At 49.4% G+C, this 15,190-nt stretch overlaps 1 protein-coding gene across 3 annotated transcripts in view; it reads left to right on the forward strand.

Annotated features, from left to right (window-relative positions):
- The first annotated feature begins 363 nt into the window (after nucleotides 1-363).
- Nucleotides 364-15,190, forward strand: part of KDM4A (lysine demethylase 4A) — a 41,772-nt gene continuing 26,945 nt past the window's right edge. The window contains exons 1-11 of one of the 3 annotated variants that reach the window (XM_055402083.2): nucleotides 364-493; nucleotides 2,724-2,900; nucleotides 3,715-3,890; nucleotides 6,552-6,666; nucleotides 8,035-8,228; nucleotides 10,283-10,332; nucleotides 11,053-11,156; nucleotides 11,525-11,662; nucleotides 12,365-12,615; nucleotides 13,302-13,501; nucleotides 14,399-14,775. In XM_055402083.2, the coding sequence (XP_055258058.2) occupies nucleotides 2,763-2,900; nucleotides 3,715-3,890; nucleotides 6,552-6,666; nucleotides 8,035-8,228; nucleotides 10,283-10,332; nucleotides 11,053-11,156; nucleotides 11,525-11,662; nucleotides 12,365-12,615; nucleotides 13,302-13,501; nucleotides 14,399-14,775 (1,743 nt within the window). In that variant the 5' untranslated portion in view covers nucleotides 364-493; nucleotides 2,724-2,762. Of the gene's footprint in view, nucleotides 591-697; nucleotides 787-2,723; nucleotides 2,901-3,714; nucleotides 3,891-6,551; nucleotides 6,667-8,034; nucleotides 8,229-10,282; nucleotides 10,333-11,052; nucleotides 11,157-11,524; nucleotides 11,663-12,364; nucleotides 12,616-13,301; nucleotides 13,502-14,398; nucleotides 14,776-15,190 lie in introns of those variants that run through there. The other 2 variants (XM_055402082.2, XM_055402084.2) reach the window with 2 other exon arrangements.

Genomic DNA, 15,190 nt, shown 5'->3' on the forward strand with positions numbered 1-15,190 from the left:
TTTAGGTAAGGGTTCTACTCACCCCGCAAAAGACTGTACCCGCCCTTTAGAAACATCCTACAACGGCCTCATTAGCGCCTTTACTCTGCCCAACGATCCCATTTCTAGGCACTCAACTAACTGTAAGTCCAGGCTAGCTGCGGGCAGCCAGAAGCCCGCCTTCGATTGGCCGGCTCTGCGATTCAGCCGAGGTGCTCAGTGGCCGCAGTCCCGGGTGGTACTACTTTTCCTCCTGGCAACAGCCCGAGCCGGCGCTCATAGGCTGAGCAGATTGATACGCCTGGACTTTGGCGGCCTCACAGCGCTTTCATTGGCGGGTTGAAGGCTTATAGCGGCCCCCAGATTGGTTGACTTTGTGGAGCGCTGTGCGGTTGCGCAGAGGCCGACTTTAGAGGAGGCGGAGTCTCGTCCTTCGCCGGCTGGAAAAGCAGGGTGATCGGCTAGTGGCGACAGCAGAAGCGAGCCTTAGCCCTGTCGGGGCAGTGGGCTTTAAGTAAGAACTAGAGGGTTTTTTAATCCTTTACATTTGTTGCTTCTGTAGCCTTGACCGTGATCGTCGGTGGGGGAGGGGCGGAGAGCGGCCTTCTGCGGTGAGTGATAGGCATAGCTTTCGACTAATGGAAGCAGGAGTTTCTAAAATGTGTCCTGAGATTGGCCCTTTCCAATATCTTTTGGCCAATGGGCGTCGGGAAGGGTGGGCGGGTCTACTGGGCCTTATTTTCTCTTCCTGCGGCCCGGCCTCACTCGCCTAGGCGGCGGGGCCGGGAGGGCCCGGACGTCTATGCGGTAAGCTTCGGGGACCTTGGGAGCGCGGGGGCTGCCTTGGGAGCGATCCCTGCGGGATCCGATGCGAGAGGAGGGAGCGGGAGTTTGAGATAGTTAGTAATAGCTGCCTTTACTGAGTTGATAAGTACCAGGCCTAGTGCTTAGCGTTTCGCTTGCATCATCTGAGTTAATCACAGCAACCCTGCGGGACAAGGAGGTTGGGATCCCCATTTTACAGGAGGAGTAACTGAGACTCGGGCAATTTACACGGTCAGGGTCACACAGCTAATAAATGGCAGAGACTAGATCTGTATTCAGAGTTGTTTTAACTCTGGGGCAGTGCTCTTTTAAACCACAAGGCTTTGTTGCTGGGTGGGGGAAGGAAGGTGTCAAGGAACAGGAGCTTTCCCGAGGGAATAGATTGAGGGAAGGGGATCCTAGAGGAGAATAAAGGGAATGAGCAGTTGATGTAAGAGCAAGAAAATCAGTTGTTCAACAGTTACTGAGTGTGTACTCTGTGTTGTGCATTGTTCTACGTTTTGGGCATACAAAGATGAATAAGGCCAGAGGCAAATGAAGCCTCTTGTGGGGCTTTGGAGGCTTTGGGATGGAGCCTAACACTGTTCACATGATTTGTATGTTTTTGTAAAATTTGCAAAAGTAAGATATTTTGTATTCTTAGAAAAGGGGTCTTCAAGATTGCATAAAACTTGAGGTTCCTTTACACTTGGATCTGCCCTTGCAAAGGGCTTAGTTTAAGTGGAGATTATGATGTAGGCAGCACAGAGAAATGGAGCACTGGGAATGCATTGCGGGACTTTGGGTAAATTTCCTGGTATGTAAAACAGGGATTACCGTATACCTGCTGTGCACAGTTTGTTGAGGTGCATAAAAGCACCAGGCCAGAAACTCACTATATTTGGTGAAATGGAAGCTGGAGAGATGTGGGTACTGGGACTTGTCTTCTCTCCTACGTTAGACAGTTCTGCTCCATGCTGTCTTCCTAGTCTTTCACTAGATTGTTGGTTGGTTGAAGGAGTTTTCTCCCTTCTGATCTCTTCAGCTCTCAAGGGGAACTCTTGGAACTGAACTTCCATGACTTTGGGGTCGAGATTTGGGGGAATTGAGTAAAGAAAAGGACATAAGTTTTTTGCTTCTAAACTGTTTTTAGCTGGTATGCTTGGTTCTTATTGAGTTGAAATAGTCTATTGTGTTACCAGGCAGTGGGGATGCACCCACTTAGCCGAAGGCCTCGTCTAAAAACAAAGTAGTATTTATTTCACCTCCAGTCAGTTATGAAGTTTGCCCTGTACTGCCAGTTTATTGCCTGTTTTAATTTTGTTCTTTGAGTTCTGGGTACAGTGCAATTGAACTAGTCTCTACCTTGATTTCATGTAACTGTGCTGAAACTGCATTTAGGTGTAGCTATGAGAACAATTTCACTTATCAGGATGCTTTTTAGCCCTTTAACTTTGTAATCTTGTAGCTAAGTAACTTTTCTTAAGAATCTAGAATCCTGTTTGAAATCTGTGCCTTAGAAGGAAGCCCATAGTTATATTTTTATTTAAAAAAAAAATCGGGTTGTAGTATATTAAGTTTGATACTTAGAATTAATTAGCCAAGTATGAACAAGGGAGCAGCTGTAAAGATGGGCGGGGCAGCTGCTTTGTCAGATGGGACCAACAACCAAATAATTAGTTTCCCTTTTTTAGGTGAGACAATGTCTCCATTAAATGAGGGTTGAATAAGTGCAGTTTTGATACATCAGAATCGTTGAAGCAGAACCTTTTCTATCCATTTATCTTACTCATTTAAATAACCTGCCCCAGGCAGATTCCAGGTGTGAGGTCCTCTTGGTACTGCAGACTTTCTTCCTCTTTCACTCTTTTCAGCACTGACATTCCCAGCATTCAGTCTTAATTACATTTTGTATAATTTTATGCTCTTTATGTCTTCAGATTCCTGCCTGACCAAAGTGACCTCAAAAAGGAGGGAAGATGGCTTCTGAATCTGAAACCTTGAATCCCAGTGCTCGGATAATGACCTTCTACCCGACTATGGAGGAGTTCCGAAACTTCAGTCGTTACATTGCTTATATTGAATCCCAAGGAGCTCATCGGGCTGGGCTGGCTAAGGTGAGGGGTGGAGGCCTTTGCGACCGAGGGCGGCAGTAAAATTTTTCCTAAATGAAGCCTTGAGAACAGTTTTACTGAAAGGCAGGTGGGGTTCAGTTCAGTTCAGTCGCTCAGTCGTGTCCGACTCTTCGCGACCCCATGAATCACAGCACGCCAGGCCTCCCTGTCCATCACCAACTCCCGGAGTTCACTCAGACTCATGTCCACAGAGTCGGTGATGCCATCCAGCCATCTCATTCTCGGTCGTCCCCTTCTCCTCCCGCCCCCAACCTTTCCCAGCATCAGAGTCTTTTCCTATTTACAAGTTAATTCCTTTCGTTAACACCTGAAATATCTCTTTTTTTAGGTTAGAGGAGAGCTGTTGGGAATCGTTAAAAGGGAGGGAAAGAGCCAGTGTCCCAGGGCCAGATGCTGCGGTGCTTCTGTCCCTTGGTGGAGAGGGTGTTTTCATCAATCCAGCTTCTCTCGTTCTCGGTTTCCCTCACTCCGAACTCTGATAGTAATGTGGCTTCCCATATGAACTTTCTGTTAGATTGAGGGAAAATCAACTCTTCAACCTCCGCTCTTGGTGCCCAGATAATAATATTCCGAGGCTGAGAATGAATGAGTATTCCTTACTTTAGGTCATTGTGTTTAGGTAGCTAGTTGGTGGCAGAACTGGATCAGGGCTAGCATGACAGTGTGACTTTTGCCGTGTTTGAGTGAACATGGTTAAATCCACGTGATTTTCTAGTAAAATCAGCTGTTGGCCTGCACACTTCCTGGACTCAGCTTGCCAGGTTTCTGATCTCTGTGTTCCTTGTGTTCCCTACAGGTTGTTCCTCCAAAGGAGTGGAAGCCACGAGCCTCCTATGATGATATTGATGACCTGGTTATTCCTGCCCCCATCCAGCAGCTGGTGACAGGGCAGTCTGGCCTCTTTACTCAGTACAACATACAGAAGAAAGCCATGACTGTGCGAGAGTTCCGCAAGATAGCCAACAGTGATAAGTGAGTGAAGCACGTTCCTTTTAGCATAGGGACCTTGCATTTCGTGTGCAGAGTGGTCTTCAAGACTGCTGCCATCCCACTGAAGTCCCCTTTGCCCAGCTCCTGCTTCTGTCCGTCTCCCTTGCTGTTCTTTGCATGGAAACACTTCTCAGTACACAGTCACAGTCTAAACTCGTCTGTGTTTTTACATAGAGTAGTCCCATTGCTTTTCCTTCAAAAGTAGGACTTAATATTTGCAAGGTTGCAAAGGGGAAACTTGGAGTTAGTTCAGAGGTGCTTTGGCCAGATGTATCGGTAACACCCACTTATCAAAAAGTGGCCTCAGTAGTGTAAGTTAATCTCTTCCATCTGGGTCCTTCTGTCTTTAATCCTGTCAAACTCCTCACTACCCATTCAGATGGTATCTCATTTTTTCTATGACATTAACCAAAGGTGGGTAAACTAAAAGCTGTTGGCTGTTTTCTGTCACTCCATGATCATTGGTACTTTATCTGTGTTGGAAGCGTCCTTGTTTAGGTCCGCTGTTTTCCATTGTTTCTCTGTGCTGTTTTTAATAATTTCGCTCTCATTTGACCTCAGATTTACAGAGAATGAATTGTGCGTTCCCCTTGTTGGACTCTGACTAGTCATTCTTATCCTCTTGTTTGAGTCTTCTCCCTTACCTTGTGTCTCTTCATTTTGAGGCTCTATAAGGGATTCATCCCTCTCCCCGCCGCCTCCCCACCGTCCCCGCTTTTTCTCCTGAGTCCTTTTTGGTCCACACACGGCTTGGTTTCAGCCAGTCAGAGGTTTTGTGCCTCCGGCTCCGGCTTGGCCATGGAGGAGCCCCGGGGAGAGCCTCAGTTCGCCAGGCTTCACACTTAGAGCGCTTTGTTATCTCACATCAGGTCTCACTCTTGCTCCATCTGTGCTTTGCCTCTTTTCCTTAGACTTATCACAGTTCTGAATGTGGGCTTCCGGTTTTCTTGGCAGCCTAACTCTTAAAGCATCTCCCTTGCTGGCCAACCTGCTGTCTAATTAGAGAATTTGTGTAAAAGCCTGTTGAAGCAGTGTGCCGTGCTCCACAGACATGAGCCTGTGTCGTCCTTCATGTCTGCTTCCTAGCTCTGCATTGGGCCAGGCACACTTGCTTTGTTTCACCTGGGGTCTCATTCAGTCCCTGCCTGCCCCCTCGGTCTTCCAGTCTCGTCTCATTAACATATGGTAGGCCTTGCCTTTCAGGATATCTGTTTTTAAATCAGTCTTGTGTCTTTTCTCTTCATCTGCAATACAGCCAGTTCTTACCTTTGATTTCTGTCTGCATGATCAGCCAGCTTTAAGAAAACCCAATAGGTAATAACCTAAATTTATAAAGCATATCCGGAGAAGGCAATGGCAAGCCACTCCAGTACTCTTGCCTGGAAAATCCCATGGATGGAGGAGCCTGGTAGGCTGCAGTCTGTGGGGTCGCTGGGGGTCGGACACGACTGAGCGACTTCACTTTCACTTTTCACTTTCCACTTTCACACATTGGAGAGGGAAATGGCAACCCACTCCAGTGTTCTTGCCTGGAGAGTCCCAGGGACGGGGGAGCCTGGTGGGCTTCCATCTATGGGGTCGCACAGAGTCGGACACGACTGAAGTGACTTAGCAGCATAAAGCATATCAGTTGGAAGTAGAGTTATTTGTATTTAAAGGGAACTTGAGAGTTCTAAACTTCATTAGGTTGACATCAAAATGTAAGGCAGCATTTAAAGTAAGATTTTTTTTTACCCCCCATTTAACCTCACAATTTCAGTTTGGTCTTCCATTCCTTGTCGTATATATATATTTTTACCGAGTTATACTATGCATTTTCAAATACTTATTAGGTCTACATGTTACTCCTTAAATTGTGTAATGCTTTTTAAGTGGTTTGAACTTTTTAAAAAGTTTATTTTGGAGTGAGTTCTTAGTATGTGATTTTATTGAGCTAAAGAGTATAGATTTTTTAACAGTATCATGTGGAGATAAGTACGGATAGATAGGGTGTGGGTGTGTGTTTGAGCATATGTATATACTTGTATTTCGCTCAAAGTAACGTTTGATATGCAAAAACCTGTTTTTATGTTTTTAGGACTATTTTATATTTTTATTAAACTATTTTGTTTTCAGGCATGCTTATTTGTTGGATGTTAGCCACACTGCATAGGATGGTGGGAATGCAGCAGTGACAATTCAAGTGAGCCCTCTTGGAGACACTTCCTTAGAGTGCAGGGAAGTGACCGCTGTTCCAGGGCCTCACCTCTCCATGTGTGGGAGGGTTTGGTTGTGGATACACAGGGATTTGCAGTTCTTGTTTCTCACAAGTTTGTAAGCCTGTTTCCCCCCTGGGTGGCCAGGCCACTCCTGAGTGGAGCAGGCAATAGTTTTAGTAGGGTCTTTTAAAAGAGTGGAGGATAGCATTCTTAAGGAAGATGGGCTTACATCTTGGTGTATGTTACCTTCCTTGGGCCCAGTACCCACAGAAGGGAGGTTGAGGGTGTTAGTGGAACCTTGAAGGCCAAGGTTATATCTTGTTCATTTGAAATGTCTTGCTATCTCCCTGGAACAGGGGATTGTGTCTTGTGGTATTCATAATGCCTAATGAATTTAGTCTCTTATGAGTGGCTAACCCTTTTTTTCTTTTTCTACTTTTGAAAGGTACTGCACCCCACGCTATAGTGAATTTGAAGAGCTTGAACGGAAATACTGGAAAAATCTCACGTTCAATCCCCCAATCTATGGTGCAGATGTGAATGGCACTCTCTATGAAAAGGTGAAAGTCACTGGAATCTCTGTGCAGCGTTTTTGCAGTTTTGTAGTTTGATACCATTTTCATCTGCCTCGCATGCAATAGACACCTAAAAGCTGTTCGTCTGTTTGTTTTCTTTTTTTACTGTTTTCTTTATTTGGCTGCACAGGTCTTAGTTCCGTCTCACAGGATCTTCATTCTTGGTGGTGGCACGCAGGATCTCTAGTTGCAGCGTGTGGGATCTGGTTCCCTGATCAGGAATTGAACCTGGGTCCCCTGCAGTGGGAGGACTGATTCTTAACCACTGGATTGCCAGAGGAGTTTCCCCTAAAGGCTGTTTTGCTGACTGGGTGTTTGCACAAAAGAGTGGTCCACCACCAGCTGATGGGCTGTGCTTGCTTAATCGGGGGTAGTTTTGCATGTGACTGAATTTAATTTCTCCCACTCTACATGTGAATTGGATGATATGGTGTTCTTTGCAAGGGCCATTAGAATAGTCTGTGGGTGGTAGCTCTGATGAGTTCTAGAGAGGGTGGGATCACAGTAAATTAAATGTTGGGGAGGGCAATGTGGTTTCTGTGAAAAAAAGATCACTGACTAATATAAGGAAAGGGGTATATGTTTCAGAAAAGAAACATTTAGATTTTGGGAATCTTCCAACAAGATTCTGTAGAAAAAGCTGGTTTTTAACGAATTGCATTGGCTTAGGATATGGTGGTTTTGGACATGGGGGAGAGCCTTACATGTGGTGCAAAAAAGGGCTATTTGGGACCGTTTTAGGATGATTTGAAAAATCTGTAGAGTGTTTCAGGGATTATAACTCAGATGATTGTTTTTGTAAATTATTCGAAGGAAGGCGTTTAAAAAGTGGATTCCAATTTTGCTGTTGATGATTGCTTTTTTGGGTGGTGGGAAGTGGAGCTTGGAGGCATAAATCCAGGACGTCTTTCCAGGAGCTGGGCTTCTCGATGACCTTTGTAACTCAGGATAACACTGTAGACTTTTTACTGAAGACAGTAAGGGCTAGGCGAGCCACAAATTAGGAAATTCCCATGCTTTCTATTTGTTGTGACTTGAGAGGTCTTTCCTCTTTTGACCTAAGTTTATTTGGGTTCTGTTCAAACTGCTCGTCTTGGTGTAGAACAGGTGGCTGTCGCCTCCCTTTTCCCTCTTTCACTCACTAGTGTTCAGTGTTGTTTGCTCTTTGGGGGTTTAATGGCATCAATTCCAGTGGCAGCACTGAACAGCGCGTGAGAGGTGCTGTGGTCTTTATGTCCCCACAGTTTCAACAGTATGCCAAATCTTTGGTAAAAGTGACAGCTCACTGGTGACCTGCTCTGCAATTGGTGGGTTCAGAGCCTCAGTTTATATTCAATCTAACGTCCTCCGCAGCATGTAGATGAGTGGAATATTGGCCGGCTGAGAACCATCCTGGACTTGGTGGAAAAGGAGAGTGGGATCACCATCGAGGGTGTGAATACCCCGTACCTGTACTTCGGCATGTGGAAGACATCCTTTGCCTGGCACACCGAAGACATGGACTTGTACAGCATCAATTACCTGCACTTCGGGGAGCCCAAGTCCTGGTAAAGTCGGCCTGCAGTTGGCACCGGGGCTGATCAGCTCTGTGTGCACGTGGACCACCTTGGGATGGAGATGAAATACAGATCCCGGTTCGGCAGGCTCGGGGTGGGACTGGCGTGTTACATTTTCTTCGGACTTTGAAGCAGCGAGGTGCTGTTAGAGTGCTGGGGCGCTCCCTGCCCTTGGAGCAGCAGGCTTTAGAGGGCGGGGCACCTAGTCCCGTCGTGTGGAAGTGGAAGGCTGAGCCACCGAGAGCCGGGGGCTCTCCCAAGCGCTCCCACTGCTCTGATTTCTTTTTCTGAACAGGCCTGAGGCATTTCTTAGAGGCAGACTTCCAAGACTGGAGTCGCTCCTTCAGATGATAGAAAGCTTTCTTTGCCTCATGGAGACAATATTTGGTGAGCAGCAGTGTGTGCCTAACCCACGAGGGGGCGCGTGGTCACTCAGGCATCTGCTCCTTGCTGTTCATTGCAGCCGCAGTGTGGCTGGGGAGGCCGATTCGCCCTCTCGTCTCCCTGCTCCCACCCATCCGTCTCAGCATGTCAGCGAAGGTGGTGCCTTCAACAGGGCATGGGACCGATGAGGTGCTCACCCTCACACAGATAGGAGACCGATCAGGAGAGAGAAAGGGGGAGAAAAGCTGTGATGGGGAACAGTGAGTGCAGAAGGTCCACACAGGAAGGCACATGAACGCTGGGCTAGAGAGGGCTCCCCTGGAAGAGGTGATGGCTGAGCTGAGGCCTTGCACATGAGGATGTGGCTGGGTGGGGTAGTGGTGGGTTAGGAGGGGGGACAGGAAAGCGTGGCTGGGTGTTCGTAGCAACATGTGCAAAGACTTGGGAGTGAACGCAGTGTGTTGAGTAACTAGAGGAAGGAAGTCCTCTGTGCTTTGGGTGCCAGTTATGAGGTTGGAGGCGCGAGGAGGCCAGAGGGGACGCTGACCAGGTCTTGGGGAGTCATGGAAGCTGTGTCTGTCTCCATCCCTTTTCCAGCCTCTTCAGGCACATCCTGCCCCAGGGGTTTGCTTTTGTTCTGTCAGATGCCTTTCGAGTTTCCAGTCGTGGGGTGGGGAACCCTTTTGAACCAGTGATTACCCCCGACTACTGACCCAGTTCCTTAGAAGCTTTCTATGTGGAGTCAGTAACTTTTGTGTCTTCCCCATGTTTACTCTGAAGTTCCTGAAACTAGACTTTGTTACTACAAACACTTTTAGGTCACCTGAAGTGGTTCCTCCAGAGATGTCTATGCAGGGTTGCCTGATGGATCCCAGAGCCCTTTAGGTGATAGACAGTTTCCTCATCTGTTTTGTTTCCTAACGAAACTATTTGGGATGGGAAGGTTTTGTTGTTGTGGAATCCTCTTTCAAACGCATTATAAAGGTAAAATAGACTTACTGTGAGTTCCTGAATATGAAGTTTTTAACAGTTTTGCAAAAGTTTTAAATAGTCTTCTATGTGTTTTTTAGTTTTTCCTTTTGTTTCTTAATGAAGGGCAATCCTATGGTGTCTGGATACCCACAGTGTTGGAGGCGTGAGTGGCTACTGGATAATCAGTGCACTGTTGAGGAGACGAAGGGAAATGGGCTCTTCAGCAGATGGGGGCCAGGTCTCTGGTACCTAATCCATCGTCACCTTGTTGCCCATTTTTCTCTCTCTATCCCATCCCAGTTAAGCCTTTCAGGCTCTGCCAGGAGCACTTTAATGCCATCCTCCTCCTCTCTCTGTCTGTCTCTTTTTTTTAAGTTTTATTGCATGAATAACATTATAAAGGAGAGCAACGCTGAGTGTGTGCCATAAATCCTGGTCCATGGTAACTATCGAATAAGCGTCCTGTTAATGAATATAAAAGATAAAAATCGCTTGCCCTTCAGTGTGGGTTCCCCACTCCAGTGCCCAGACAGTCTAATACGTCATTTCTCCAGATCCCTTTCTAGTTCTTGTGGTCGGGAAGTTGAAAAGTCTGATATTTCAAGCTGTTCTGAGAGTGGGCATGAGCCCTTGGGCCCCTTCCCGGGCCAGCCCTCTGCTCAGTGGCCGCTGCTTCTGTGTGCTTGCAGGTACTCCGTCCCGCCCGAGCACGGAAAGCGGCTGGAGCGCCTGGCCAAAGGTATGGTGTTTGCTCTGTGAACCGGGTCAGACCTGCCAGGGAGCTGTGCTCATGGCTCTCAGATGTCCACTTTTAGTGGTCCTTTCTTAGGCCCACATGTTGAGGGTGAGCCAGGCTGCCAGTTCGGATACGTCTCAGAGCAGCTGAAATCACAGCCTTTCCCCAATTTGTCCTGAGAAGGGGCTTAGTAAGTGTTAGTCTGTCTTTTTCTCGGTTTCATCATGCATGGGTTTATTTGACCAGCGATAGTGTACTGGTTACCTTGGGTATAGTTGTTTTGCCAAAACCCCCGTTGGTCAGGTCAAAGTTGAATCTCATGCTTTGGTTCTTGTAAGTGGACTCTAGTAGGTTTGTTCCTCTAGAGAGACTATTTCACAAACACTTGTCATGTGTACTGTAGATGTGTTACTAACAAAAGATTGAGGGTCCTGGTGAATGGAGAAAGGCTCTAAGTCGTTTTAAAACTCTTTATGAGAACAGAGGCTGCCAGGGCAATCCCCCAAGCAGGATTTGATGACCCTTGTAACAGCCTACACCGGGGACAGCCTAGAGGCTCATCATAGATTGCTAGGACTGGCCTGGAGCTAGAATAATCTGTGGCGATCACCTTGGTGATTCATCCTCCTTACATTTAGATGAGATGCGCTGTGTGACATGACTCCAGGGTTACAGAGCCAGTGTGGAGCTGTGTATTAACTGTACCCGTTTTCAATTAAACAGGCTTTTTCCCAGGCAGTGCTCAAAGCTGTGAGGCTTTTCTCCGCCATAAGATGACCTTGATTTCTCCTTTAATGCTGAAGAAATACGGAATTCCCTTTGACAAGGTGAGCGGATTGTATGCACAGCAGTCCTTGTCTTACACAGAAACCACTCTTTCTGGCGTGTGTTTCACAGGGAGCTTTATTTTACTTGCTCCTGTACCAGGTGTGGGCCAGGACTAATCTGTGGCACCTTTTGACCTCAGTGCATTAAAGTTGGGTGCCCCCTTTCCTGATGCCAGAGGAGGATCAAGCCCCCTTGAACAGCGTTAATCCAGAGGAGTCATTAATTACAGTCATGGTGTCTGATGTGTGGGGACTTTGCATGTTGCAGAAGACACTAAGACCCCAGTAGCTTTGTGACCGGTCCCTGGTCACTCATTGGTGGCTGAGCTGGAGCCCATCATTCCTGCTTCCTCTTTGCTCTTGTTCAGGTGACTCAGGAAGCTGGAGAATTTATGATCACTTTCCCTTATGGCTACCATGCTGGCTTTAACCACGGCTTCAACTGTGCTGAGTCCACCAACTTTGCTACCCGGCGGTGGATTGAGTATGGCAAACAAGCTGTGCTGGTAAGTCCACTCTTTTCTTTCATAATAACTGTGTCTAAAAACAACTGATGGAGCCAGCCAGCCTTCTTAGATACACTGGCTGGTGTTTCTTTGAGCTGTTGGAATTGAGAAACAGAGTGGCAGGCAATGTGCAAAAGTACCAGCATCTTGTGTTCACAAAGAATGTTTAAAAACTGGTTTAGATTTGAGTTGTGTAAAATGAGGTCTCCGTGCTTGAGTTCGTTGGGCATTAACACTGCACCCACACACATAGCGCTGTTTCTTGCTCAAGCCGCTCTGGGTGTTCACCGTCAAGGAGAGATCTATCTGATGGGCTTCCCTTCTACTTTAAGGAAGCAGCAGGGCTGGACATTTGGCCAGGTGTAGACTTGCTGCCGAGGTCCTGGCCTAAATAGACGGCAGAGGAAAGGTGGACATTGACTGTCCAGAGTTTAATGCTGAGCCTTGTCTCTTAACTGTTCTCCACGCACCCTGGCTAGCGTCCCAGTTGACTCGCCCCAGTGCCATGCATCCTCCACCCTTTTCTCCCTGCTTCCTTTCATGTGTGAAGGCTCTGCACGGACGTGATGCCCTCAGCCTGTGAACCCAGACAGTTCAGCCTGAAAGTGTTCTCTTTTTCCATTTGGTGGGAGAAGGTGGGAGAGGGGTTGGGGGGAGCAGGGAACGGGTCTCACCTGGAACCCCCCTGGCACCTTTCGACAGTGCTCCTGCAGGAAGGACATGGTGAAGATCTCCATGGATGTGTTTGTGAGGAAGTTCCAGCCAGAAAGGTACAAGCTCTGGAAAGCTGGGAAGGACAGCACCGTCATCGACCACACTCTGCCCACGCCAGAAGCGGCCGAGTTTCTTAAGGAGAGTGAGCTGGCCCCACGAGCCCGGAAGGAGGAGGAGTGCCCAGAGGAGGAGGACATGGAGGGGGTGGAGGATGGAGAGGAGGGCGACCTGAAGAGGAGGTAACCCCGCCGCCCTTGGGCCCAGCTGCCTGGGTGGGGTGGGGTGAGGGGAGTGTCTGGTAGGTCCCGTCACCTGTTGAGGGGCTGCTTCTGAGCGGGGTGTTTGAGCACAGCTGAGGGAAGGTTCTTCTTGGTGCAGGCCCCAGAATCCTCAGGTATTCAGACCCTTCCTCACAGCTGCACGCAGAGGTGATGGCACCTCTCCTTGGGCCATAGTCACCTGGAGGGAGGCTCACGTGTCTGTGGGGGCGTGGCTCCCTCAGCGCCAGAGAAGCCGCCTCCTCGCTGACGCTTAGGGCTATTTATAAAGGAGAGAGTGGTGCGGGGAATGAGACTGGTGAGGGCAAAGAGCAGCGTCGTCAGAGCCTCAGCCAGAGGACCTGTCCTCAGCAGTTTTCCCTCCTGGGGCTGTGTGGGGAGGAGAGAAGGAATGTTCACGGGGGTACCTGCTGTATGCAGGTGTTCTGCGCATGCTCAGCACAGCTTTTCCTGAGCCTCACGTCAGCTCTGTGAGGCGGGGCGGCTATATACTTGATGGAACAGGCTCAGGGTCGTGAGGTCCCCGGTCTCAGGCGGCTCCAGAGTGTGAAGCAGGCTCTGGCGGTTCCTGTCAGGTTGCATGGGGATGTGTTTATGTAAGCGGATATACACACCGGCTCTTAAAAAGTGTGCCCTCCTCCTTGCAGCCTGGCCAAGCACCGGATCGGGACAAAGAGGCACCGCATTTGTCTTGAAATCCCGCAGGAGGTGAGTCAGAGCGAACTCTTCCCCAAGGAGGAGCTGGGCTCCGGACAGTACGACATGGCGGAGTGCCAGGCCGCCCTCGCTCCCGTGAGGCCCACCCACAGCTCTGTGCGCCAAGTCGAGGACGGCCTCACCTTCCCAGGTGAGTTGGTCGTGGTATTTTTTTCCCCCAGAGCCCTAACCATCTGTTCTGTGTTGGACGCCATGTCACTGCAGGGTCGCAGGCATGACATGAGGGAGGTGGGCCTGTGAGCAGATGATGACCAGAGTGTGGGAAGCGCTTTGAGTGGGGACACCCAGGGTCACAGAGGGACATGGGGGAAGGCCCACAGCTGTACAGGAAGCTGGCCATGGTATCCTGTGATTTGAACAGGGGGTGGGAAGGGTAGGAGACAGTGTGTCACAGGAGCTGCTCCCTAGACGTGAGATGAGACAGCGTGGGGACAGCCTGCCTGCTGTCTGAAAGCTTGCTCACTGGGGGCCCGAGGGGCCGTTGGTATTTCAGGAAGGGACGGCGTGGTCCAGCACCGTGTTTGAAAGCCTTCCCGTGGATGGTTATCGAGGGTAGATTTATTTGGAAGGAGCTGGTGTCACCCTCGGGTCGGGCCTGGCTTGGGGGACCTCTGTGTGGACAGGATTCCTCCGGGTGTGTGCTGAGAGCCGTCGGCACTGTGGGCCCAGCTTCTTCCATGGAGCAGACTTCCTGGCCTGGCTTGCTGGGTCTCTGCTGAACTGAGGGGACTTCTGGGGAAGGGACAGCTGCCGTGTGCTGTGTGCCAGGCTGTGCTCCCACCTCATACATTGCAGTCTTATTTAAGAACCTTGGAGGGAGGTGGTAGCGTCCTCACATCACAGAGGAGGAAACCAGAGGCCCACAGAGGCTAAGCAGCTCGCCCCAGATCACCCCCGTTATGGTGGAGCCAAAGAGTTGGAAACCAGGCCTTCCTCGCCGCTCACGTTCTTTGGTCTGTGTCCCTCTCTTGGGGTTGAGATGTGCAGGAGGGAGTGGGCTCCGTCCAGCGTGTCTTGTGTATTTCAGATTATCCTGACTCCACCGAAGTCAAATTTGAAGAGCTTAAAAATGTCAAGCTGGAAGAGGAGGATGAGGATGAGGAAGAGGAGCACGAAGCGGCTGCCTTGGACCTTTCTGTGAATCCAGCTTCTCTCGAGGGACGCCTCGTCTTCTCAGGCTCCAAAAAGAAATTGTCTTCCAGCCTGGGCTCCGGTTCTTCACAGGATTCTGTTTCTTCTGATTCTGAAACCAGCGAGCCTCTGTCCTGCCGAGCCCAAGGGCAGACAGGAGTCCTCACTGTGCACAGCTATGCCAAAGGGGACGGCAGGGTCACCTCGGGAGAGCCGTGCGCCAGGAAGAAAGGGGGTGCCACCCGGAGCATCAGTGAGAGGGAACTGGCCGAGGTATGGGTGCTGGGGTGGGCTCCTGCAGGGTCCCCTACGGCAGGCGGAGACCCTCAGGATGGACCTCCAGCCTGCAGGTGTGTCAGGCAAAAGCCAGCTGGCATTGGGTCACTTTAGCTTGTTCTTTGCTGGGAGATTTTTTTTTTTTCCCTCTGTTATCTCTATGTGACTGTTGCTCCAAAGAATGGCTTTGTGGTTTCCCCGGCCACCCTCAGTGGATCTTCAGTTGAGTGGGGCACATGCTCTGACTCTCCTGGCCTTAGGGGCGCAGGGTTAGAGCAGCAGTGTTTGCAGCTTGGCGTTTGAGGGTTGGAATGATGTGGTCTCTCTTACCCTGGGCTGCCCTGGGAGTTTTCCGGCCACTCCCCGTGTTCATCCTCCCCCTCCCGGTACGACACTGCTGACAGCATCCCTT

This window comes from Moschus berezovskii, chromosome 4, assembly GCF_049115385.1.
Source record: "Moschus berezovskii isolate FMDL1 chromosome 4, NW_MosBer_1.0, whole genome shotgun sequence".
Lineage (NCBI taxonomy): Eukaryota > Metazoa > Chordata > Mammalia > Artiodactyla > Moschidae > Moschus > Moschus berezovskii.